General features: G+C 54.3%; 1 protein-coding gene across 1 annotated transcript in view; it reads left to right on the forward strand.

Moving 5' to 3' along the window:
• The first annotated feature begins 784 nt into the window (after positions 1-784).
• EVPL (envoplakin) overlaps positions 785-25302 on the forward strand; it is a 150023-nt gene continuing 125505 nt past the window's right edge. The window contains exon 1 of the mRNA XM_086930714.1: positions 785-1147. Within this exon, the coding sequence (XP_086786840.1) occupies positions 1086-1147 (62 nt within the window). The 5' untranslated portion in view covers positions 785-1085. The remainder of the gene's footprint in view (positions 1148-25302) is intronic.

A 25302-nucleotide genomic window follows, 5' to 3' on the forward strand; every position in this document is an offset into this window, starting at 1 on the left:
TTGTGCTAAGGAAAAGCAGGGGAAATGAGACAGAGGCTGTTAAGTCAGAGTTGTACATATAGGCCAAGATGTATGTAAGAGGCCAGTGGGGCCGAGGCTGCCACATGTCAGTCTCTCTTACTCCCCTGAAAGGTCAGAACGGCCAAAGCAGCGTCAGTGAATGAATGAATGAAGGGTATCTTGTATTGCGCAAACTTAACCACAAGGGCATCAAGGCGCATGCAACATACAAACATATGGAAACCAAACGGCTGATACCACAAAATGTATTAAGCCTGAGAGAAGAGCCAGGTCTTCAGATGTTTACGGAAGATCCCCAGAGATGGTTGGCTGGAGAGTTCAAGGGGGAGCGAATTCCATTACTTAGGTGCCAAGGTGGAGAAGGCTCTTCCTCCCCATTTGGTTCTCCTGAATCTAGGGACCGTGAGTAGATTTCTGGAGGCTGAGCGGAGCGTTCTGTTAGGGGTATAAATGCTGATTAGGGACCTGATCTCTTCTGAGCCTAAGCCATATACTGCCCTGTGAGCCAGGCATAGGAGCTTAAAAGAGATCCTGGCCTGAATCGGCCAGGATCGCATGCGAGGCTGCCCCCTGAGGTACGAGAAGAGCTGGGGTAAAGTCAGTCAGAGGAGACACTGATGTCGCTCCTGTGTTAGTAGGCCTGATACACAGTCTGAGCAAGTGACTGAATCCCCCCAACCCTCCTGGCTTCTCAGGTGTGTGAAGCTGCCGCCGCCGCTCCCGGCGTGGCTGCACTTTGATTGCCGAGGCTGTTCTCGGCCCCACGGAAGCCCGGCCTAGGCCCCGAGGCGGAAGGGCGGGCCGCAGTCTCTGTCTCTTCCCAGCCCAGGTCGCTCTCTGTTTCGTTCTGAACCGGTTTTACCTGTCAGATTTTTTTTGCAGGTTGACGCGGTGCACATCTTAAATCACCTGTTGCGGGGAGGGGCCGCCGAGAGCCTGCCTGTCCCCGCACATCGGGCAGTCTGCGTCAGTCCGCCGCCCCGCCGCCGACGGAGAAGACCTGCCTGCCGAGCCGAGGGCCCGCCAGCCACCCCGACCCTCCAAGACCCCCGGCCGCCGCCAAGATGTTCAAGAGCTCCAAGGGATCGCCTACAAAGTCGTCCCCGACGAAAACCAAAACCAGCAAGTGAGTGAGAGCAGCGCTTTGTGTTATGTTCGAGGGTTTCAGTATAGCGCTTGAGGTGCAGCTTTAAAGCACTGAAAACCAGTCTCAAAGGTTGGCTGCTGGAGTGGAGCAAGGGGGTGGTTGGTAGGGGCGTGGCATTGATAATGCCACAGCAAAGAGTAGAGCAGGGGAGGTTTGTGTCAGCGGCGTGGTGAACGGTGGAGTCTAGCAGTATTAGTGCGGGACAGCGAGGGGCCGCTGATAGAATGGGCAGAGCAGCGGCCCCCAGTGACAGCGAGGGGGCAGGGAACGGAGAGTGCAGCGGCACCAGGCCACTCAGGGCAGTGACGGAGGCTTCCGCTGGGTGCACGGCAGTGGCGGACACTCGCAGTCCGAGATGGACTTTAAAGTTCATGGGGTCTCGAGGGGCCCGGAGACTGAGGATGCCCTGGAGTCCGGGATACTGTATGACTTTAGGGGGCCCTGTGAGGGGGGGGGGGGTGCAGTAGAATCCACGGCACAGGATAACACTGAGGGACCAGTGAGTGAGGGTGCAATGGAATCCAGGGTGTGGGCCGACAGTGAGGGACCAAGTGGTGGAGGGTGCAGCCTAGTCCAGGGTACTGTAGGACAGTGAGGGAGAGTGCGAAGGGACCGGGATATTGTAGGATAGGGCGGGTTTCAATGATGGAGGGTGACGTAGAGTCCAGATAATGTTGGCAGTGAGGGGCCCCGTGATGGGGGTACAGTAATGGTTGTTGTAGGACAGTGAGAGGCCTAGTGATGGGGGTACAGTAAAGGATGTTGTAGGACAGTGAGGGGCCCAGTGATGGGGGTGGAGTAAAGGCTGTTTTAGGACAGTGAGGGGCCCAGTGGTGGGGATAATGTAAAGGCCGTTGTAGGACAGTGAGGGGCCCAGTGATGGGGGTGGAGTAAAGGCTGTTGTAGGACAGTGAGGCGCCAGTGGTGAAGAGTGCACGCTAGTCCAGGTCATTTTAAGACAATGTGAGAACCCGTGACGGGGGTAGCTGTAGAGCGCTGGATATTGTAGGACAGTGAGTGACACAGTAATAAAGGGCGCGTCGAGTCCTGGATATTTTTGGACAGTGAGGAACCTTTCATCGATGAAGGGTGCAACAAAGTCCGGGATATTCTAGGACAGTGCGGTCCCGGTTATGGAGAGCTCGGCAGAGCTGGGACATTGTAGGACAGTGCCGCCCCAGTGATGGGGTGCTCAGCAGAGTTTGGTTATTGTAAGACAGTGCAGATCCAGTGATGGGGGCCTCAGCAGAGTTAGGACATTGTAGGACAGTGCGGACCCAGTGATGGGGATGGCACGGGGGCGCAGTCGAGTCCAGGATATTGTAGGACAGTGAGGGACCAGTGGTGGTGTAGAACGGTGTCAATTGCATTCCAGGTGTGTGCTCTCGGTCTGATAAAATACATATGTTCTAAGTGCATGAATCAGAAATTCCATTTGAAAATAAACGAAGTCGCTCGTACGCATAAGCATCCGTAAACTATTTGATAAACTTGTGAGATACACTATTCAAACAACTTTTCGCACGAAATCGGAATTATAATGTTTGTTGGTAATGCACTGTTTATAAAAGTACTCTGGACGAATGTATGGCAAATTGCAAATTGGTGGGGGCGGGGTGACGGGGGTGCTGCCTTTAATCTGTGGAGGACGCTGACATCTTCTCACATTCGAACCATGTGTTTTTGGTTTACGTTCATCTATGTGTTTAGATCAAATACCCTTCAAACAAAAAAGGCTTTCAATTCGAACACAATTCATTTTGCGATTTTGAGTGAATATTTTTGAAATAATTATAACATTAAGCAACAAGTGGACTGTAGTCGACGCATTTGTGATAATACTGTGTGGCCAGCCATGAAGTGTACTGTATGTGGCCTGGTGCCCCGAAATGCATTGGGTGTTATTGTATTGTTTTGTAGAACCTATTGGATAAATTTATATGTCTTGTTCTTTGAAAGAAACGCAAAATTCTGAACATTTCAAATGATTTATTGTTTAATTGTTTTAATTGTTCATGATGACTGTAATGACATGAATTTTTGATGACTCATATTGGATAAAGTGAATAATAACTTGACAAAAGGAGTATTTAATTTCGTAGTGCGTGTTAGAGTCCTGGTGGCCTTAGGCACCAGGCCACATACAGTTCATAGCATAGTGTGCAGGCACTAATCCAAACACAGCACACATATCGTTTGATAAATAACTAAAATTGATTACTTGAGTGCAGCACCCGCTCATATACACAGCCATGAAGTGTGACGTAAAACCCAGCAGTGCTTGTTGTTTTATGGGGGTCTGGCTACTTGCATACCTTTTGTGTCACCTTTAAGCCACTTCAAAGCGCTCAAATACTCGTAAAAGTCTAGTGTGCGCGGAGTGGGTCACTCTGCGAGGGGTACGAACGAACTAGAGGGTGTAGAAGAGCTGCCAGGTCTAATGGCTCTGTGGCAAAGCGTTGCACCTCTCTCCGCTGGCTTCAGCAGAGAGGCCATGGACTGAATGGGCAGTCAGATCCTATCACCAGCCAGGACCGGTTTCAATCCCGCTGGTGGGCAGTGTGAAAGCTTGCTCGTTTTAACTGTATTTTCGGTTATTTAGAGGGTCGCAGACGGAACATTTACAGGCATCTAAATTATCACGTTTAATCTTGAACCAACCCGGTCCCACTGAATAATTAAAACACAGAGCCGGGGTGACACAGGGAGGATGAGACTGCGCCAAGTTTGGCCTGGAGGGCAGTGCTGGGACTTTTCACCAGCGGCACAGTGCACACAGGTGATGTGGAATCGACTCACATGCTTTACAGCAAATGTTGAACCTGCACTATTTAAATTAGGAAACCTAAGAGATCCCAAAAGAAGATGCACTTTCCCAGAGCTCCAAGGACCGTCATATGGGGAAGGGGCTGGATCTTTGCCTTGAGCCTTGCCCTTTAAAGGGCCCGTCCTTCTGCTAGAACATTACTTTTGATAATAAACAAAACATATGAGTCCTGACCAGCTTATGTATCTATTAAACAAAAGAGAAAATACATACGTTTATTTTTAGCAGGTGTATCATCAATCAATCAATCAGTGCATTTACAGAGCGAGCTAGGGTCTCAAGGCGCTGAGGAGGGGGTGGGAGGAGGGCATGCTGTTACTGCTCGAACAGCCGGGAGGATGGGGAGGGCGTTCCAGGACCTGGCGGCGAGGTAGGAGAACGATCTGCCATGAGTACATTTGAGGACATTTCGAGTATACTTGCTGATTCAGGCAGAAGATTCACACTTTTGTACGCTACACATAAAACAAAGTTGCATTTTGTTAGTGTAAAGCTTCCTCTAGCCATAGTGCCTTAAAGGAAATAGTGACATTTAAATTATTATAACGCCTCCTCAGGGGTAGTAAGCGCTATAAAACTGCTATTTATTTTGTGCAAATACTGGGAAAGATCAACACATCCGACGTTCTTACAGTGCATGAATATCTCCTAAACAGCCTGAACAAAGTGAAATGCCTCCTTTCTTAAGTATGTGAGAAGCACTAACAAGGTGTGAGCCTTTGTTTCCCCTCCACTGCATTTGCTTCAAGGTGTGAGGCTCCTTACTGCTGCCAACCAGGAGACTCCAACAAAAGGAGGCCTGATGACCCCTCAGATTGGCCTTTGTTAATGGGCCCAGCAGAAGTTAGAAATTAGAGAGCCCCGTCCCTGCCTGCACATTGTTGTGGATCGAAAGCAGACAACAACGTTCAGGTGCTGCTGAAAGTGTCCCAGTGTTTGGAAATTACACCAGGACAAATTCAGCATCATTTTCAGTTGGGCCCAACCTCTTGGCAGGGTGGACGGCGTCCACCCTGTGAAAAAAGTGGGTGGACGCAGTCCACCCGCGTGTACCCCTGACTCGTGCCCTGGTGAGAAGGTGCAGCATTGGGCTGTGCTTGAATCTAGGAAAGGCTCGCAATGTGAGCAGCTGCACTGCAGCATGCAGTGGCTGCAGTATACAGAGCCAGAAAAGGCCCTCAGTGTGAGCAGCTGCAGCATGCAGTGGTGGGCAGTATCCGAAGATAGAAAAGGCCCGCAGTGTGAGCAGCATGCAGTGGCTGCAGTATCCATAGCAAGAAAAGGACCGCAGTGTGAGCAGCATGCAGTGGCTGCAGTATCCATAGCAAGAAAAGGACCGCAGTGTGAGCAGCATGCAGTGGCTGCAGTATCCGGAGCTAGAAAAGGCCCGAAGTGTGAGCAGCTGCAGCTTGCAGTGGTAGGCAGTATACAGAGCCAGAAAAGGCCCTCAGTGTGAGCAGCTGCAGCATGCAGTGGTGGGCAGTATCCGAAGCTAGAAAAGGCCCGCAGTGTGAGCAGCAAGCAGTGGTGGCTAGTGTGATGTGCTGAAACGATTACGACTGGAAATGGTAGGCCTGTGTGGGGAACGCGCAGTAGTTGCCAGTGTGAGGAGATCCCAGTGGACAGTGTGGTGTCGGGAGCATTTGTTTGCAGTGCGAGAAGCTGTACCCTGAGAGCACAGTGAGAAGCTGGCAGCAGTAAGGCCTCTGAAGAGGTGACAGCAGTAGTTTGCAATGTCAGGAGTTTGCAGTGGTGGGCAGTGTGAGAATCTAGATGGCAGTAACAGACAGTGTTAGGAGCTTGCAGTATTGGACAGTGTGAGGAGTTTGCAGTTGTTTACATTGTGGGGAGCTTGCAGTGGCGGGCAGTTTGAGAAGCTGGCAATGATGGGCAGTTTGAAGTCAACAGTTAGAAGTGTAAGGAGCTTGCAGTAACAAGCAGTGTTATGAGCTGGCAGTAGCAGGCAGTGTGAGAAGTTTAAGTTTGCAGTAGTGAGCACTGTGCGGGCCTTACAGTGACGACAGTGTTAGGCACTCTAAAAAGAAAAAAAGTGTCCCACATTTGCAGATTGCACCTCTTCACAAAACACTGCTTCAGTGGTTTAAGTATTATGAAAAGAAGGAAGGGGGAGGGAGGATTCTCTAAAAGAGTTATGTTTATTCAGCTTCGCTCAGATAAAAAAAAAATGCAGATGTTGTCAGGACTCTTTGTGCATGGATTAGTTCACACTGGTGAGCCACACCTGACTATAGTTGAGGCCACTTCTGCTTAATCTGCATACACTAATGGGCTGGCCAAGTGACAGGCTGGGAATGACACCTCCGCCCACTGGTAAAAGGGAGGTAATATAGTCCCATGTGCCTCCATAAAGGCCGCTTAGGGTCCCCGCTGGGCCACTGGCGGAATCTAAACTGCACAGACACAGCCTCAATCGGCCACCACACTGACCAAACCAGCGACCCAGAGCTGCGAATCTGATACTGGCCCGTTGCCCGCCTTACCAATCCGACCCTGCAGTACTCCACCATAGCTACCAAGTGGCTACATGTCATGCGGCCAGTTTAGCCATCATCACGTTATGTTCTGAGACCTGCGGTTTCCCTTTCTATAGTCCAAGTGCCGGGTCAGATATCCCCGTTTGAAGTTGTTGGGTTCGAAGCTGGCAGGAGCTGTCCCATCTGATATAGGGCCCCTAGCAGCCACGAGCTCACCTGCGTCCCTAACCCCATCCGAGCATACACCTGGGACTCAAAGTCACGCAGTTTGTGGGGTGCTATAAACAAAGAGAGATCGAGGCGCTTTCTGTGCACCACAAGGGACCCAGAGTATGTGCTAAACTCACACCTACTCTCCCCAGGTTATAAAAGTGAAGCCACAGAGAGGCTCGCGGAGTGTAAAGAGGTGAGAGGCCAGGAGTTTGTGAGTGAACAGAGCGTGATCGGGCGCAGCTCACTGCAAACCGCAGTGTCAGCTTTCACTCATTCACAGGCTTTGGTTGGGTCTGTCAGGGCGGATTCTGGACAGTAGAATTTACAGCTTGGTGACAGTCAGCGCATTGGAGGAAACAAACCCAATATCTGTGTACGGTTTACTCTACTTCCTGAGCTGTTCCGCCCAGGTGCTGCACCTGTAGGCTGCTCTCTGGGTCCTGCAGGTCTGTGCTGCTCCAGTGTGTTGCAGCTTTATGGTGCTCCCCTGGTGCTGATACTTTACACAGCTCCCAGGGTGCTGCAACTTCGTGCTGCTCCGAGGGCACAGCAGCTTTAATCTGCTCCCAGGGTGCAGTATCTGAGTGCAGCACCAGGGAGGGCTTCTAACTAACACTACTCCCAGGGTGCTGCTGCTTCGTGCAGCGCCAGGGATGGCTGCCAGCTTACACTACTCCCAGGGTGCCACTTCATGCTGCTCTATGGAGGGCTTCTAACTAACACTACACCCAGGGTGCTGTTACAAGCAGAACCTCGGAGGGCTGCCAGCTTACACTACTCACAGGGTGCTGTTACATGCAGCACCTCGGAGGGCTGCCACCTTACACTACTCACAGGGTGCTGTTACATGCAGCACCTCGGAGGGCTGCCACCTTACACTACTCACAGGGTGCTGTTACATGCAGCACCTCGATGGCTGCCAGCTTACACTACTCCCAGCGTGCTGTTACATGCAGAACCTCGGAGGGCTGCCAGCTTACACTACTCCCAGCGTGCTGTTACATGCAGAACCTCGGAGGGCTGCCAGCTTACACTACTCCCAGGGTGCTGTTACATGCAGCACCTCGGAGGGCTGCCAGCTTTAATCTGCTCCCAGGGTGCAGTATCTGAGGGCAGCACCAGGGAGGGCTTCTAACTAACACTACTCCCAGGGTGCTTCTGCTTCGTGCAGTGCCATGGAGGGCTGTCAGCTTACACTACTCCCAGGGTGCTTCTGCTTCGTGCAGTGCCATGGAGGGCTGTCAGCTTACACTACTCCCAGGGTGCTTCTGCTTCGTGCAGTGCCATGGAGGGCTGTCAGCTTACACTACTCCCAGGGTGCTGCTACTTCGAGCAGCGCCACGGAGGGCTGTCAGCTTACACTACTCCCAGGGTGCTGCTACTTCGAGCAGCGCCACGGAGGGCTGTCAGCTTACACTACTCCCAGGGTGCTACTTCATGCTGCTCTAGGGAGGGCTTCTAACTAAGACTACACCCAGGGTGCTGTTACATGCAGCACCTTGGAGAGCTGCCAGCTTACACTACTTACAGGGTGCTGTTACATGCAGCACCTTGGTTGAACTGCCAGCTTACACTACTTACAGGGTGCTGTTACATGCAGCACCTTGGAGAGCTGCCAGCTTACACTACTTACAGGGTGCTGTTACATGCAGCACCTTGGAGAGCTGCCAGCTTACACTACTTACAGGGTGCTGTTACATGCAGCACCTCGGAGGGCTGCCAGCTTACACTACTCCCAGGGTGCTGCTGTTTCGTACAGCACCTCGGAGGGCTGCCAGCTTACACTACTCTCAGGGTGCTGTTACATGCAGCACCTTGGAGAGCTGCCAGCTTACATTACTTACAGGGTGCTGTTACATGCAGCACCTCGGAGGGCTGCCAGCTTACACTACTTACAGGGTGCTGTTACATGCAGCACCTCGGAGGGCTGCCAGCTTACACTACTCCCAGGGTGCTGTTACATGCAGCACCTTGGAGGGCTGCCAGCTTACACTACTCCCAGGGTGCTGTTACATGCAGCACCTTGGAAGGCTGCCAGCTTACACTACTCTCTGAGTGCTGCTACTTCGTGCAGCACCATGGAGGGCTGCCACCTTACACTACTCCCAGGGAGCTGCTACTTCGTGCAGCACCTCGGAGGGCTGCCAGCTTACACTACTCCCAGGGAGCTGCTACTTCGTGCAGCACCTCGGAGGGCTGCCAGCTTACACTACTCCCAGGGAGCTGCTACTTCGTGCAGCGCCACGGAGGGCTGTCAGCTTACACTACTCCCAGGGTGCTACTACTTCATGCTGCTCTATGGGGGGCTTCTAACTAATACTACTCCCAGGGTGCTGTTACATGCAGAACCTTGCAGGGCTGCCACCTTACACTACTAACAGGGTGCTGTTACATGCAGCACCTCGGAGGGCTGCCAGCTTACACTACTCACAGGGTGCTGTTACATGCAGGGCCTTATAGGGCTGCCACCTTACACTACTAACAGGGTGCTGTTACATGCAGCACCTCGGAGGGCTGCCAGCTTACACTACTCCCAGGGAGCTGCTACTTCATGCAGCGTCACGGAAGGCTGCCAGCTTACACTACTCTCAGGGTGCTGTTACATGCAGGACCTTGTAGGGCTGCCACCTTACACTACTAACAGGGTGCTTTTACATGCAGCACCTCAGAGGGCTGCCAGCTTACACTACTCCCAGGGAGCTGCTACTTCGTGCAGCGTCACGGAAGGCTGTCAGCTTATACTACTCCCAGGGTGCTACTACTTCATGCTGCTCTATGGAGGGCTTCTAACTAACACTACTCCCAGGGTGCTGTTACATGCAGAACCTCGGAGGGCTGCCAGCTTACACTACTCCCAGGGTGTTGTTACATGCAGCACCTTGCAGGGCTGCCACCTTACACTACTAACAGGGTGCTGTTACATGCAGCACCTCAGAGGACTGCCAGCTTACACTACTCACAGGGTGCTGTTACATGCAGCAACTCGGAGGGCTGTCACCTTACACTACTAACAGGGTGCTGTTACATGCAGCACCTCAGAGGGCTGCCAGCTTACACTACTCCCAGGGTGCTGCTGCTTCGTACAGCACCTCGGAGGGCTGCCAGCTTACACTACTCACAGGGTGCTGTTACATGCAGCACCTCAGAGGGCTGCCAGCTTACACTACTCTCAGGGTGCTGTTACATGCAGCACCTTGGAGAGCTGCCAGCTTACATTACTTACAGGGTGCTGTTACATGCAGCACCTCGGAGGGCTGCCAGCTTACACTACTTACAGGGTGCTGTTACATGCAGCACCTCGGAAGGCTGCCAGCTTACACTACTCCCAGGGTGCTGTTACATGCAGCACCTCGGAGGGCTGCCAGCTTACACTACTCCCAGGGTGCTGTTACATGCAGCACCTTGGGGGGCTGCCAGCTTACACTACTCTCTGAGTGTTGCTGCTTCGTGCAGCACCATGGAGGGCTGCCAGCTTACACTACTCCCAGGGAGCTGCTACTTCGTGCAGCACCTCGGAGGGCTGCCAGCTTACACTACTCACAGGGAGCTGCTACTTCGTGCAGCGCCCCGGAGGGCTGTCAGCTTACACTACTCCCAGGGTGCTACTACTTCATGCTGCTCTATGGGGGGCTTCTAACTAATACTACTCCCAGGGTGCTGTTACATGCAGAACCTCAGAGGGCTGCCAGCTTACACTACTCCCAGGGTGCTTTTACATGCAGCACCTTGGAGGGCTGCCAGCTTACACTACTCACATAGTGCTGCTACTTCGTGCAGCGCCACGGAGGGCTGTTAGCTTACACTACTCACAGGGTGATTTTACATGCAGCACCTTGGAGGGCTGCCAGCTTACACTACTCACAGGGTGCTGTTACATGCAGCACCTCAGAGGGCTGCCAGTTTACACTACTCCCAGGGTGCTACTACTTCATGCTGCTCTATGGAGGGCTTCTAACTAACTCTACTCCCAGGGTGCTTTTACATGCAGAACCTCGGAGGGCTGCCAGCTTACACTACTCCCAGGGTGCTGTTACATGCAGCACCTTGGAGGGCTGCCAGCTTACACTACTCCCAGGGTGCTGTTACATGTAGCACCTTGGAGGGCTGCCAGCTTACACTACTCCCAGGGTGCTGCTACTTCATGCAGCACCTCGGAAGGCTGGCAGCTTACTCTACTCTCTGAGTGCTGCTGCTTCGTGCAGCGCCAGGGAGGTCTGCCAGTTTACAATGCTCCCAGGGTGCTGCTGCTTCATGCAGCACCATGGAGGGCTGCCAGCTTACACTACTCCCAGGGTGCTGCTACTTTGTGCAGCGCCACGGAGGGCTGTCAGCTTACACTACTCCCAGGGTGCTACTACTTCATGCTACTCTATGGAGGGCTTCTAACTAATACTACTCCCAGGGTGCTGTTACATGCAGAACCTCAGAGGGCTGCCAGCTTACACTACTCCCAGGGTGCTGTGACAGGCAGCACATTGGAGGGCTGCCAGCTTACACTACTCGCAGGGTGCTGTTACATGCAGCAACTCGGAGGGCTGCCAGTTTAGACTACTCCCAGGGTGCTGTTATATGCAGCACCTTGGAGGGCTGCCAGCTTACAGTACTCCCAGGGTGCTGTTACATGCAGCACCTTGGAGAGCTGCCAGCTTACACTACTCACAGAGTGCTGTTACATGCAGCACCTCGGAGGGCTGCCAGCTTACACTACTCCCAGGGTGCGGTTACATGCAGCACCTTGGAGGGCTGCTAGCTTACACTACTCACAGGGTGCTGTTACATGCAGCAACTCAGAGGGCTGCCAGTTTACACTACTCCCAGGGTGCTGTTACATGCAGCAACTCGGAGGGCTGCCAGTTTACACTACTCCCAGGGTGCTGCTACATCATGCAGCACCTCGGAAGGCTGCCAGCTTACACTACTGTCTGAGTGCTGCTGCTTCGTGCAGCGCCAGGAAGGTCTTCCAGTTTACAATGCTCCCAGGGTGCTGCTGCTTCGTGCAGCACCATGGAGGGCTGCCAGCTTACACTACTCCCAGGGTGCTGCTACTTCGTGCAGCGCCACGGAGGGTTGTCAGCTTACACTACTCCCAGGGTGCTACTACTTCATGCTGCTCTATGGGGGCTTCCAACTAATACTATTCCCAGGGTGCTGTTATATGCAGCACCTTGGAGGGCTGCCAGCTTACACTACTCCCAGGGTGCTGTTACATGCAGCACCTGTGAGAGCTGCCAGCTTACACTACTCACAGAGTGCTGTTACATGCAGCAACTCGGAGGGCTGCCAGCTTACACTACTCCCAGGGTGCTGTTACATGCAGCACCTTGGAGGGCTGCCAGCTTACACTGCTCACAGGGTGCTGTTACATGCAGCACCTAGGAGGGCTGCCAGCTTACACTACTCACAGGGTGCTGTTACATGCAGCACCTCAGAGGGCTGCCAGCCTACACTACTTACAGGGTGCTGTTACATCATGCAGCACCTCGGAAGGCTGCCAGCTTACACTACTCTCTGAGTGCTGCTGCTTCGTGCAGTGCCAGGAAGGTCTGCCAGTTTACAATGCTCCCAGGGTGCTGCTGCTTCGTGCAGCTCCATGGAGGGCTGCCAGCTTACACTACTCCCAGGGTGCTGCTACTTGGTGCAGCGCCACAGAGGGCTGTCAGCTTACACTACTCCCAGGGTGCTACTACTTCATGCTGCTCTATGGAGGGCTTCTAACTAATACTACTCCCAGGGTGCTGTTATATGCAGCACCTTGGAGGGCTGCCAGCTTACACTACTCCCAGGGTGCTGTTACATGCAGCACCTTGGAGAGCTGCCAGCTTACACTACTCACAGAGTGCTGTTACATGCAGCAACTCGGAGGGCTGCCAGCTTACTCTACTCCCAGGGTGCTGTTACATGCAGCACCTTGGAGGGCTGCCAGCTTACACTACTCACAGGGTGCTGTTACATGCAGCACCTTGGAGAGCTGCCAGCCTACACTACTTACAGGCTGCTGTTACATGCAGCACCTCGGAGGGCTGCCAGCTTACACTACTCACAGGGTGCTGTTACATGCAGCACCTCGGAGGGCTGCCAGCTTACACTACTCCCAGGGTGCGGTTACATGCAGCACCTTGGAGGGCTGCTAGCTTACACTACTCACAGGGTGCTGTTACATGCAGCAACTCGGAGGGCTGCCAGTTTACACTACTCCCAGGGTGCTGTTACATGCAGCAACTCAGAGGGCTGCCAGTTTACACTACTCCCAGGGTGCTGCTACATCATGCAGCACCTCGGAAGGCTGCCAGCGTACACTACTCTCTGAGTGCTGCTGCTTCGTGCAGCGCTAGGAAGGTCTTCCAGTTTACAATGCTCCCAGGGTGCTGCTGCTTCGTGCAGCACCATGGAGGGCTGCCAGCTTACACTACTCCCAGGGTGCTGCTACTTCGTGCAGCGTCACGGAGGGCTGTCAGCTTACACTACTCCCAGGGTGCTACTACTTCATGCTGCTCTATGGGGGGCTTCTAACTAATACTATTCCCAGGGTGCTGTTATATGCAGCACCTTGGAGGGCTGCCAGCTTACACTACTCCCAGGGTGCTGTTACATGCAGCACCTGTGAGAGCTGCCAGCTTACACTACTCACAGAGTGCTGTTACATGCAGCAACTCGGAGGGCTGCCAGCTTACACTACTTCCAGGGTGCTGTTACATGCAGCACCTTGGAGAGCTGCCAGCTTACACTACTCACAGGGTGCTGTTACATGCAGCACCTCGGAGGGCTGCCAGCTTACACTACTCACAGGGTGCTGTTACATGCAGCACCTCAGAGGGCTGCCAGCCTACACTACTCACAGGGTGCTGTTACATGCAGCACCTCGAGGGCTGCCAGCTTACACTACTCACAGGGTGCTGTTACATGCAGCACCTCGGAGGGCTGCCACCTTACACTACTCACAGGGTGCTGTTACATGCAGCACCTCGATGGCTGCCAGCTTACACTACTCACAGGGTGCTGTTACATGCAGCACCTCGGAGGGCTGCCACCTTACACTACTAACAGGGTGCTGTTACATGCAGCACCTCGGAGGGCTGCCAGCCTACACTACTTACAGGGTGCAGTTACATGCAGCACCTCGGAGGGCTGCCACCTTACACTACTAACAGGGTGCTGTTACATGCAGCACCTCGAGGGCTGCCAGCTTACACTACTCACATGGTGCTGTTACATGCAGCACCTCGGAGGGCTGCCAGCTTACACTACTCACAGGGTGCTGTTACATGCAGCACCTCGGAGGGCTGCCACCTTACACTACTAACAGGGTGCTGTTACATGCAGCAACTCGGAGGGCTGCCAGCTTACACTTCACACAGGGTGCTGTTACATGCAGCAACTCGGAGGGCTGCCAGCCTACACTACTCACAGGGTGCTGTTACATGCAGCACCTCGAGGGCTGCCAGCTTACACTACTTACAGGGTGCTGTTACATGCAGCACCTCGGAGGGCTGCCACCTTACACTACTCACAGGGTGCTGTTACATGCAGCACCTCGATGGCTGCCAGCTTACACTACTCACAGGGTGCTGTTACATGCAGCACCTCGGAGGGCTGCCACCTTACACTACTAACAGGGTGCTGTTACATGCAGCACCTCGGAGGGCTGCCAGCCTACACTACTTACAGGGTGCAGTTACATACAGCACCTGGGAGGGCTGCCACCTTACACTACTAACAGGGTGCTGTTACATGCAGCACCTCGAGGGCTGCCAGCTTACACTACTCACAGGGTGCTGTTACATGCAGCACCTCGGAGGGGTGCCAGCTTACACTACTCACAGGGTGCTGTTACATGCAGCACCTCGGAGGGCTGCCACCTTACACTACTAACAGGGTGCTGTTACATGCAGCAACTCGGAGGGCTGCCAGCTTACACTTCACACAGGGTGCTGTTACATGCAGCACCTCGGAGGGCTGCCACCTTACACTACTAACAGGGTGCTGTTACATGCAGCACCTCGGAGGGCTGCCACCTTACACTACTAACAGGGTGCTGTTACATGCAGCACCTCGGAGGGCTGCCACCTTACACTACTAACAGGGTGCTGTTACATGCAGCAACTCGGAGGGCTGCCAGCTTACACTTCACACAGGGTGCTGTTACATGCAGCACCTCGGAGGGCTGCCAGCTTACACTTCACACAGGGTGCTGCTACATGCAGCACCTCGGAGGGCTGCCAGCTTACACTTCACACAGGGTGCTGTTACATGCAGCACCTCAGAGGGCTGCCACCTTACACTACTAACAGGGTGCTGTTACATGCAGCACCTCGGAGGGCTGCCACCTTACACTACTAACACGGTGCTGGTACATGCAGCAACTCGGAGGGCTGCCAGCTTACACTTCACACAGGGTGCTGTTACATGCAGCAACTCGGAGGGCTGCCAGCTTACACTTCACACAGGGTGCTGTTACATGCAGCAACTCGGAGGGCTGCCAGCTTACACTTCACACAGGGTGCTGCTACTTCACGCCGTTCCATCTGTACTTCTGTTGCTTCACGCTGCCCCCACAGTGCTAGCACTGCACGCTACCATCATGGCGCTGCCCCCACAGTGCCACCACTGCACGCTGCCCTCAGGGCGCTGTCCCCACAGTGCTAGCACTGCACGCTGCCCCCACAGTGCCACCACTGCACGCTGCCCTCAGCGTGCTGCCCCCACAGTGCCAGCACTGCACGAGGCCCTCAGGGCACTGCCCCCACAGTGCTAGCACTGCACGCTGTCCTCAGGGCGCTGCCCCCACAGTGCCACCGCTGCACGAGGCCCTCAGGGCACTGCCCCCACAGTGCTAGCACTGCACGCTGTCCTCAGGGCGCTGCCCCCACAGTCCTACCACTGCACGCTGCCCTCAGGGCGCTGCCCCCACAATGCTAGCACTGCACGCTGCCCTCGGGGCGCTGCCCCCACAGTGCCACCACTGCACGAGGCCCTCAGGGCACTGCCCCCACAGTGCTAGCACTGCACGCTGCCCTCAGGGCGCTGCCCCCACAATGCTAGCACTGCACGCTGCCCTCGGGGCGCTGCCCCCACAGTGCCACCACTGCACGTGGCCCTCAGGGCACTTCCCCCACAGTGCTAGCACTGCACGCTGCCCTCAAGGCGCTGCCCCCACAGTGCTAGCACTGTACGCTGCCCTCAGGGCGCTGCCCCCACAGTGCTAGCACTGCACGCTGGCCTCAGGGCGCTGCCCCCACAATGCTAGCACCGCACGCTGCCCTCAGGGCGCTGCCCCCACAGTGCCACCACTGCACGTGGCCCTCAGGGCACTGCCCCCACAGTGCTAGCACTGCACGCTGCCCTCAAGGCGCTGCCCCCACAGTGCTAGCACTGTACGCTGCCCTCAGGGCGCTGCCCCCACAGTGCTAGCACTGCACGCTGCCCTCAGGGCGCTGCCCCCACAATGCTAGCACTGCACGCTGCCCTCGGGGCGCTGCCCCCACAGTGCCACCACTGCACGAGGCCCTCAGGGCACTGCCCCCACAGTGCTAGCACTGCACGCTGCCCTCAGGGCGCTGCCCCCACAATGCTAGCACTGCACGCTGCCCTCGGGGCGCTGCCCCCACAGTGCCACCACTGCACGTGGCCCTCAGGGCACTGCCCCCACAGTGCTAGCACTGCACGCTGCCCTCAAGGCGCTGCCCCCACAGTGCTAGCACTGTACGCTGCCCTCAGGGCGCTGCCCCCACAGTGCTAGCACTGCACGCTGGCCTCAGGGCGCTGCCCCCACAATGCTAGCACCGCACGCTGCCCTCAGGGCGCTGCCCCCACAGTGCCACCACTGCACGTGGCCCTCAGGGCACTGCCCCCACAGTGCTAGCACTGCACGCTGCCCTCAAGGCGCTGCCCCCACAGTGCTAGCACTGTACGCTGCCCTCAGGGCGCTGCCCCCACAGTGCTAGCACTGCACGCTGGCCTCAGGGCGCTGCCCCCACAATGCTAGCACCGCACGCTGCCCTCAGGGCGCTGCCCCCACAGTGCTAGCACTGCACGCTGCCGTCAGGGCGCTGCCCCCACATTGCTAGCACTGCACGCTGCCCTCAGGGCGCTGCCCCCACAGTGCCAGTACTGCACGCTGCCCTCAGGGCGCTGCCCCCACAGTGCCAGCACTGCACGCTGCCCTCAGGGCGCTGGAGATGCTCCCTCACGCCTAAGCTAGAGTGCTGCAGCCGTTACTACTTGAGGCTGCTCAGTGCTCAGATGTGCTGCAGTGCTCCGCTGTTGAAACTTTGCACCACCCCCCAGGGAGCAGCTACTGTACACGCTGCTACTTCGTGTTGTGTTTTTTTATCGCTCTTTGCCTCTCTTTTCTGTTGCCAAGACTGCAACCAGGACAGGAATGTAGCCGCTCACAATGGCATTTTATGGCACTCATTGACCCTGGAATGCGCCCACACAAAGCCTCGTTCAAACAGGGCGAGTGCACAGCCAGCATTTGGCAGCCAACAGCCACGAATCCTGCCAAAATTCTTTAACCTCTCAACACTCTTTCTCCCAAGAGATCTTAACGGGATTGAGTAGGAAGGGGTTGGGTATTAGATGGAAAACCCAAACACTATGTCAGTCTCAGACCTCAGCTAGTCACAAGTCGTGCGAGTGGGTTTTCCATTCCTGTTTTTTTCGTTTTTACATTGCACCTGTACTGTGCTATTCAAATGCAAGCGCAGACTGCAAAGAAAGATGGTGACTGGATTATTTAATAGTCTCTAACTCGGGGTTTTCCATTCCTCTCGTCGCCATGGACTGGCAATATATTTTTCCCTCGACCTCTGGCTCGGTCTCTCTGCCTCACCTCTGGGCCTTGATACCCCTGTGACTAGAAAGAAATGCTTGCACTACATATCCAGGCAGCATGTCCATCCTTTTCAACCCTTGAGCCAGACAACAATCCTCACTGGTCCTCATTGGTGGTATACGGCTTGAGACTATAGGCACGATTGCGCTTATTCATAAAGGCAACGTGCATTACCTCCTCGTCCTGTCTCCCCGTCCCATTCCTGACAAGTGAGCAGCTAGTCTGCTCTACAGAAACCCCTACCTAGCTGAGCTGTTTGCACTTCCCCCTAGGATGACGTCACCATCACATGACTATAAAGGGGGAAGTGCATCAACAATCATCCTGTTCTTTTTTTTCTGCGATCTACGACAGCGTTCCTGGTTGTGCTTTTCGGGGGCTGCCGGTGTTCTGGGTAAGTTTCCTACTGTTTCCTTTCTTGGTGCGGCGGCGTGCTTAAGCGGCCGCCTTGGTTCTCGCGCTGCCGATTTCCCCGCGATGCCTCTTAAATTGGGGCTGTTATCTTGCACGCGGCTCGCGTTAGCGGCCGTCTCTGTTTTGGGCTGTGATGACACACGCGGCTCGCGTTAGCGGCCGTTTTTGCTCATTTCACTCACCGGGCTTTGGTTGGCCTGCTCCAGCGGCTGTTCCTGGGTTTCCTCTGGTCCTTTTTCGCCCTGCTTTAGCGGGCGGAGGCTTTTATGGAGTTAGTGTTGTGGACACTCCGGTGGTTTGTGCATTTAGGGGGCGTGCTGGCTGCTGACTGGGCCTTTTATGCCGGCCCATTAATTTTCCTGCCACAGGTGTTCGGGTCCTCGGCCTATATATGGGGTCCTTCTTGTGTGGTTTTTTGTCCTTGTGTGTGCCTGTTTGGATTTTGTCCTGGTACTTCTGAGATGGATTCTGAGGCTTCATCTTCTGGGGCCCCTCTGGATGCCCTGCGCCTCCTTGTCGGTGAGGCTGTGGCTGCTGCTTTCCTGGCTAGGGATGCGGCTGGGCCTCCTCCCAAGAGACCTCGTGTTTCTGTGGATCCACAGGCTGACCCTGAGGAAGACTTGGGTCCTGAGGAGGATGAGGGTGTGCGTGGTCGTTTTGTTCAGGGTCCTGAGCTCACTGAACTGTTCGCACATGTTAGGTCCAATTTGGGGTTCTCTCCTCCTGCCGCTGATGTTTTGGAGGATGACTTCTTCACACAATATGCTACTCCGGACTCTTTGCCTTTGCACGGGGCTATACGCAAGGTGTTGTCTCACGAATGGCAGGAGGTGGACAAGTCTGCCTTTCCTAGTTTCCTGTCTCGGCGTTACCCTCTGGAGGGTTTTGCTGCTGAGTTCCCTCAGGCTGTGAAGGTTGATAATCTGATGGCTGGCCTCTCTTCTCAAGGTTTGGTCGTTTCTGAGGGCGCCCTTCCTGCGGACGCTGTGGATAAGCGTGTTGAAGGAGCTGTGAAGCGTTCTTATGCTGCTTCCAATTTTTCCATCCATGCGACTGCCTATTCGAACTATATGGTTCAGTCGCTCCTTAAGTATTTCCAGTCCCTGTCGGTTCTGCTGCAAGACTGCGAGGATGTCACGCCTCTTTTGTCTTTGATGGAGCAACAGGTTCGGTACCTGTCGGATCTTTCCTTTGACAATTTGGGGGTGGCGGCGGCTGCTTCTGGTGCTTCCATCGCTGCCCGTCGTCATATTTGGATGCGTTCCTAGAAGGCGGACTCTTCACAGAAGTCGGTCCTCCTTAAGTTGCCCTTTGCAGGTTCCAAGGTGTTCGGTCCTCAGCTGGAGGGTATGGTCAAGCAGTCTGCTGAGAACCGCAAGCTGGTGGCTCCGGTCCGCCCTCCTTCTCGGGGTCGTGGATTTGGTTACAGTCGCGCTTTTGGGCCTCCTGCTCGTGGCGCTTCTCAGCCCTTTCGTGGCATGGGTCGTGGCTGGGGGGCCCCTGGAAGTGCCAAGCCCCGGGCCGCTGCCAGTGTTGCCACCCCCGCTTCCTCCTCTTCTCAATGACTGTCTGCCTTTGCCAGTTGGTGGTCGCCTCCAGTCCTTCCGCGCCCAGTGGTTGTCGGTCCTGGATGCCTGGGCGGTTCAGACTGTTTCGGAAGGTTGCCGGATCGAGTTTTCCTCCCCTCCTCCTCCGGGTTTTGTTCAGACTCCCCTGCCGCGTCTTCCTCTGCGCAGGGTTGCTTTGTTGACAGGTGTGCGGCTCCTGTTGGAGAAGCAGGCTATTGTGGCGGTTCCCCCTCTGGAGAGGGGCAGGGGTTGCTATTCTATCCTCTTTCTTGTCTCGAAGAAGGACACTTCGGATCTTCGTCCTGTTCTGGATCTGAAGCGGGTCAATCGCTTCGTTGTCCACCATCCGTTCAAGATGGTGACTCTCCAGTCCATCCTGCCTCTGGTCCTGCCGAGGGGCTTCCTGGCATCCCTGGATCTCATGGATGCATATCTGCACATTCCTGTACATCCGGAAGACCAGCGTTTTCTCCGATTTGCTGTGGGGGCACTTCACTATCAGTTCCGGGTGCTCCCTTTCAGCCTTTCCTCGGCGCCCAGAGTGTTCACCAAGCTCTTGGCCCCTCTGGTGGGTATCCTTCATTCCAGGGGTCTTCTGGTGTTTCCATTTCTGGATGTATGTATGTATGTATGTATAGGCATTTATATAGCGCACTACTTACCCGGAGGGTCCCAAGGCGCTTCGACCGCTGCGAAACCCTTCCTGGCTTTCCTGAGAGATGGTCCCTTACTGGGTATCTCCAGGGTGAGACCAGGCATCCCGGCGGTCTGGTGGGGCCGTTAGTGAAGATGAGGCAAGCTAATGCCCAGAGTTGCCGAGTGTGATCGCTGATCAGAGTGGGCACCAAGGCGAGAGAATTATCGAGTCCGCTGACCCTGGTCCAGAAACCTGCCGCGCCGGGAATCGAACCCTGGTCCCGGGCCGTCCTCTGCTTTCGGGTCTGCCGCCTCTAACCAGTGAGCCACACTACTTCACATGACTGGTTGATTGTCTCTCCTTCCTTTTCGCAGGCTCTGTCGGATGTGGACCAGGTGTGTCTTCTGCTAGGTTCCTTTGGGTTCCTTATCAACCACAGGAAGTCATCCCTGGTGCCCTCCCAGTCCCTGAAGTTCCTCGGGGCTCTCTTCCGCGTGGACTTGGACATGGTTTTTCTCTCACAGGAGTGCCAGTTGACTTTGTTTCGTCACCTTTCCTGGCTTCTGTCCCAATCCCGGGTGTCTGCCCGTCTCTGGTTGCGGAGTCAGGGGGAGATGGCTTCCACTCTGCATCTCCTTCCTTGGTCCAGGCTCCATCTGTACCCCCTGTTGCATCATGTCCTGTCGCACTGGGATCCTGCCTCCTTGAACTACGAGACTCTGATCCCTGTCACTCCGGGGATTCGGGCGGATCTCCAGTGGTGGTTGTCCCCTCTCTCTCTTTCCCGGGGGTTCGATCTCCTTCCTCCTCAGTCTGTGATCGTGTAATCCACGGATGCCAGTGCTTTGGGGTGGGGTGCCGTTCTGGGTGCCTCCAAGGCTCAGAGTCGGTGGTCCAGTTTCGAGTCCCTCCAGTCGTCGAACTGGAAGGAGTTGAGGGCGGTTTGGTTGGCTCTTCTTTGGTTCGCTCCTCTCCTTCGGGGTCGGGCGGTCTCTGTGCAGAGGGACAATCAGGTGGTTCGTTCTTATGTGAATCACCAGGGGGGCATGTGTCGTGCTCTGTTTCTCCTGTCCCGGGGGATCGGCCTTTGGGCCGAGTGGAGTCTATTGTCTCTGACGGCGGTCTATCTTCCGGGGAAGGAGAATGGGCCTGCGGATTCTTTGAGCAGGGTGTTCCCCTCCTCGGTGTCCCTTTGTCTGTCCCCGGATCTGTTCGACCTGATTGTCCTCCGGTTCCGCCTTCCTTGGCTGGATCTGTTTGCCTCGGATGAGTCCGCCCTTCTTCCTCAGTTTTGCAGCATAGTTCCCTCTCCGTTGGCGTGGGCTACCGATGCTTTCTCGATTCCTTGGTCGAGGGGTCTTCTGTTTGCCTTCCCTCTGTTTGCCTTAATTCCGAGGGTCCTCCGGAAGATTCGTTGGGATCGGGCGGAGGTTCTTCTGGTGGTTCCGCAATGGTCACTGCAGTCTTGGTTCCCCCTTCTGCTGGCCTACTCAGTTTGCCCTCATTGGAGGTTTCCCCTGTCTCCCTCCCCGCTGCGGGCTCCTCTTCTCGGAGTTGCCTCCCTGTGTCGCCTCCGGCTGGGGGTTTGGCACTTGAGAGGTTGAGTTTGCTGGGTCTGGGTTGCTCGGTTGAGGTTGCCCGTTGTCTCCAGCTTTCTCGGCGTCCTTCCACCTTGAAGTCGTATGACCGTCACTGGAAGAATTTCTCCTCCTGGAGTCTTGTGAGGGGTCTCTCTTCTGCCTCCTGTGAGGCCGTGAAGGTTTTGGACTTCTTGCAGGATGGTTTCGTCTTGGGGCTTGCGGTTTCTTCCCTTCGGGCCCAGTGAGCTGCCATTCTTGCTTTCCGGGGTTCTTCTGTTTCCTCTGTCTCCCCGTTGGTGGCTCGCCTTCTGCGGAGTTTCTTGCTTCAGCGGCCTGTCTCTCGTTCTCCTGTGCCTCCTTGGGATCTTCCCTTGGTTCTCCAGGCTTTGACGGGTCCTCCTTTTGAGCCTTTGGACTCCGTGGCCCTGAAATTCCTTTCTGCTAAGGTTATTTTCCTGGTGGCCATTACTTCTGGGCGGAGGGTTGGTGAGATTGGGGCGCTGATGGCTTCCCCTCCCTTCTTGCGCTTTTGCGATGATAAGGTCATTCTGCGTCCGAGTCAGTTCTTTCTTCCTAAGGTGGTGTCTTCCTTTCACTGTCAGGAGGATATTGTTCTCCCGGTGTTTTTTCAAGCTCCTGCCTCTCCTGAGGAGGTGCTCCTCCATTCGTTGGATGTGCTGAGGGCTCTCCGCATCTACTTGGAGCGTACGGCTGGCTTCAGGAAGGTTGATTCCCTGTTCGTCACCTATGGCCTGTCGGGGCTGGGGCTTCGTCCTTCCTTGTCCACTTTGTCTCGGTGGGTCAGGGGTGCTGTGGTTACTGCTTAGGACTCTGCCCACTGTCCTCTGCCTTCTTCTGTTCAGGGTCGGTCGACACGGAGCGTGTCGTCCTCCTGGGCCATGTTCAAGGGGGCCTCGTTGAGGGACATTTGCAATGCTGCCACGTGGGCTTCTCCCCATACTTTTGTTGCCCATTACCGGCTTCAGTTAGGGATGGCACCCTCTGCTGCTTTTGGGGCTCGTGTCCTTTCTGCGGTGCATAATTTGTGAAATGTACTGTTTTCTTTTGATTAAAACGGGGCCTGATTTTTCTCGAACTATTTGGTATGTTTTTTTCTTACAATCAACGTGTGCTTGGGTATGGGCTCACTTGTCAGGAATGGGACGGGGAGACAGGACGAGGAGGTAATGCCCGGTTACTCACCGGTAATATACATTACTCCGAGTCCTGGTCTCCCCGTCCCATTCCTGAGCCCTTCCCTCCCTCCCTGGTTTGGGTTTTCTTTGGGTGATTGTCTGTTTTTTGTTCTGGGTTCTTTGGTATTCTCAGGATGATTGTTGATGCACTTCCCCCTTTATAGTCACGTGATGGTGACGTCATCATAGGGGTAGGTGCAAACAGCTCAGCTAGGTAGGGGTTTCTGTAGAGCAGACTAGCTGCTCACTTGTCAGGAATGGGACGGGGAGACCAGGACTCGGAGTAATGTGTATTACCGGTGAGTAACCGGGCATTATGTGCAGTAGTGCTCCTTTACATTCTCTTCCATGCCTTTGTGTGGCTTCACAACATCAAACATTGAAATATTCAGATATAGTTCAAATAAATAAAAATAATGGTGTCCTCCTTTTGGGAAACGGCATTAACAATGCGGGATAAACCACGTGTGCCGTTACTACGCAAGCTGGACAACACTTGCCTTAACCACACATGTGCCTTAACCACGCATATGCCTTAACCACACATATGCCTTGACCACGCATTTTCCTTTACACCGATTTCCGTTGTAACGGTGATAAAGGCATATGCATGGTTAGTGCAGTCAGCGTTCTGGCATTGGAGCGAGTGGGTGGGGTGGGAGATGTTGGAGACTTCCGGCAGCTTGGTGAGTACGTTTTTTTTTTTAACGGTTGGGCTGGAGTCAGGGTATTTTACAGGGCTGGGGGCCGGTTTTCAGGCGGAGGGGGGTGGGTCGGAGTCTTTTTGAGGGTTGGAATTTAGGGCTCAGGGCAGGGGGGCCAGGGTAATTTTTAGAGCTGGGGGCCGGGTTTTGGGCCGTGGTCAGGGTCGTTTTTAGGGCTGAAGGACAGTTTTAGGAGTCAGGGCAGGGGGCTGGGGTGTTTAAAGGGCAGGGGTTGGGTAGTTATTAGGACCAGGCCCGGGCTTAGGGCTCATGGTGGGGGGACTGGGGTATTTTAGGAGTTAGGGTCGTTTTATGAGCTGGGGCCGGGTATTAGGGCTTGGTAACCTTTACCACTCATTTACCAATCATACCTTTACATTGAAATGTTTTGTGAAAGCATGCATGGTAAAGGCATGCATGGTAAAGACGAGGTCGTTGTTAAGACAGCGTTGTTCGGGCATGCGTTGTTAGTGCATTCGTGGTTGCGTCATACAACCCCTCGAGCATTTATTAAAGGGTAATAGGAAGTTTTGGGTCAAATTCACAAAGGCATGTAAAAGAGTATGCCGTAGTACTCCTTCCTGTACTCATAAATGCTTTTGTGAATCAGCCCCATGTCTAGACATTCGCGCTCCACTTAAGAAGAGTCATATGAGAACTAGAAACCATGCTTGAAATAAGATTTAAACCACTGGGAACATCCCAAGGCTGCCACCACCCAATGGTTAGCTTGTTTGTGCCGCTGGAGCACAACAATTCCAAATACAACCCCAAAGGAGAAGCCTAGTCTGCATTGCTACATCTTGTCCCCTCCACTCAAAACAAGTCATCCTTGGGTGAGCCTTCAAATGAACTTTTGTCGTCTCTTTGGTGGGTGAGGAGTTAGATGAACAAATGGAAGATGTTGGGTGGATGAAATGTTAGATGGAGGCAGTGGCAGGTGTTGGGTCGATGAAGGGTCATATGACCAAGCGTATTGGGTGTATGTAGTGTTAGATGGGCAAGTGAAAGATGAGTGGTTGAAGTGTTAGATGTATCAGTACCATAGAAGATGTTGCGTCAATGAAGTGTTACGTGGGCCAGTGGCAGATGTTGAGTGTTAGGTGAACTATTGGTAATGTTCGTTTTTTTTTAGCTCACTTCCACATGGGCTCTATTTGGGTGTGTAGGTCAACGTACCCGTTAACTTGTCATATGGTAGTATGGCTGCAGTCATCCCTGATTTAAATCAACTCAGATACGTTAGTCGTGGCTTCTTCTTGCTCAAAGTCGTGCCAGTACCCTACTGAGGTCTTATAGAGGCATATTCCTAGAAAGGGTCGTCTGCTGGCACCTTTCCCTAGATTGCTTTACTGCTCATTGTAAAGGCCTTGATTACATGCTGGCCACCAACTGTTGCCGGTATGGTCAAACTGTATCAGAGGAGGCTGGTCACGACTCAGATTTTTTATTCTGAACCTGCTGTGAAGGGGTGATAAAATATAACGGGAACCCTGCATACTGGGGCTGACAGAATCAATCCTAGGGAGAATGGTAACTCTGACAAGGGAGTTTCGGATTGATATGTTCAAAAATATTAAAATGTTTTTGGACTAGATTAGATGAAAATTAGAGGTTTTGATCATCTCCGTAATTTCTTTCTGCAGAGAGAGCCTGCGGCCACACC

Source organism: Lissotriton vulgaris, chromosome 7, assembly GCF_964263255.1.
Source record: "Lissotriton vulgaris chromosome 7, aLisVul1.2, whole genome shotgun sequence".
Lineage (NCBI taxonomy): Eukaryota > Metazoa > Chordata > Amphibia > Caudata > Salamandridae > Lissotriton > Lissotriton vulgaris.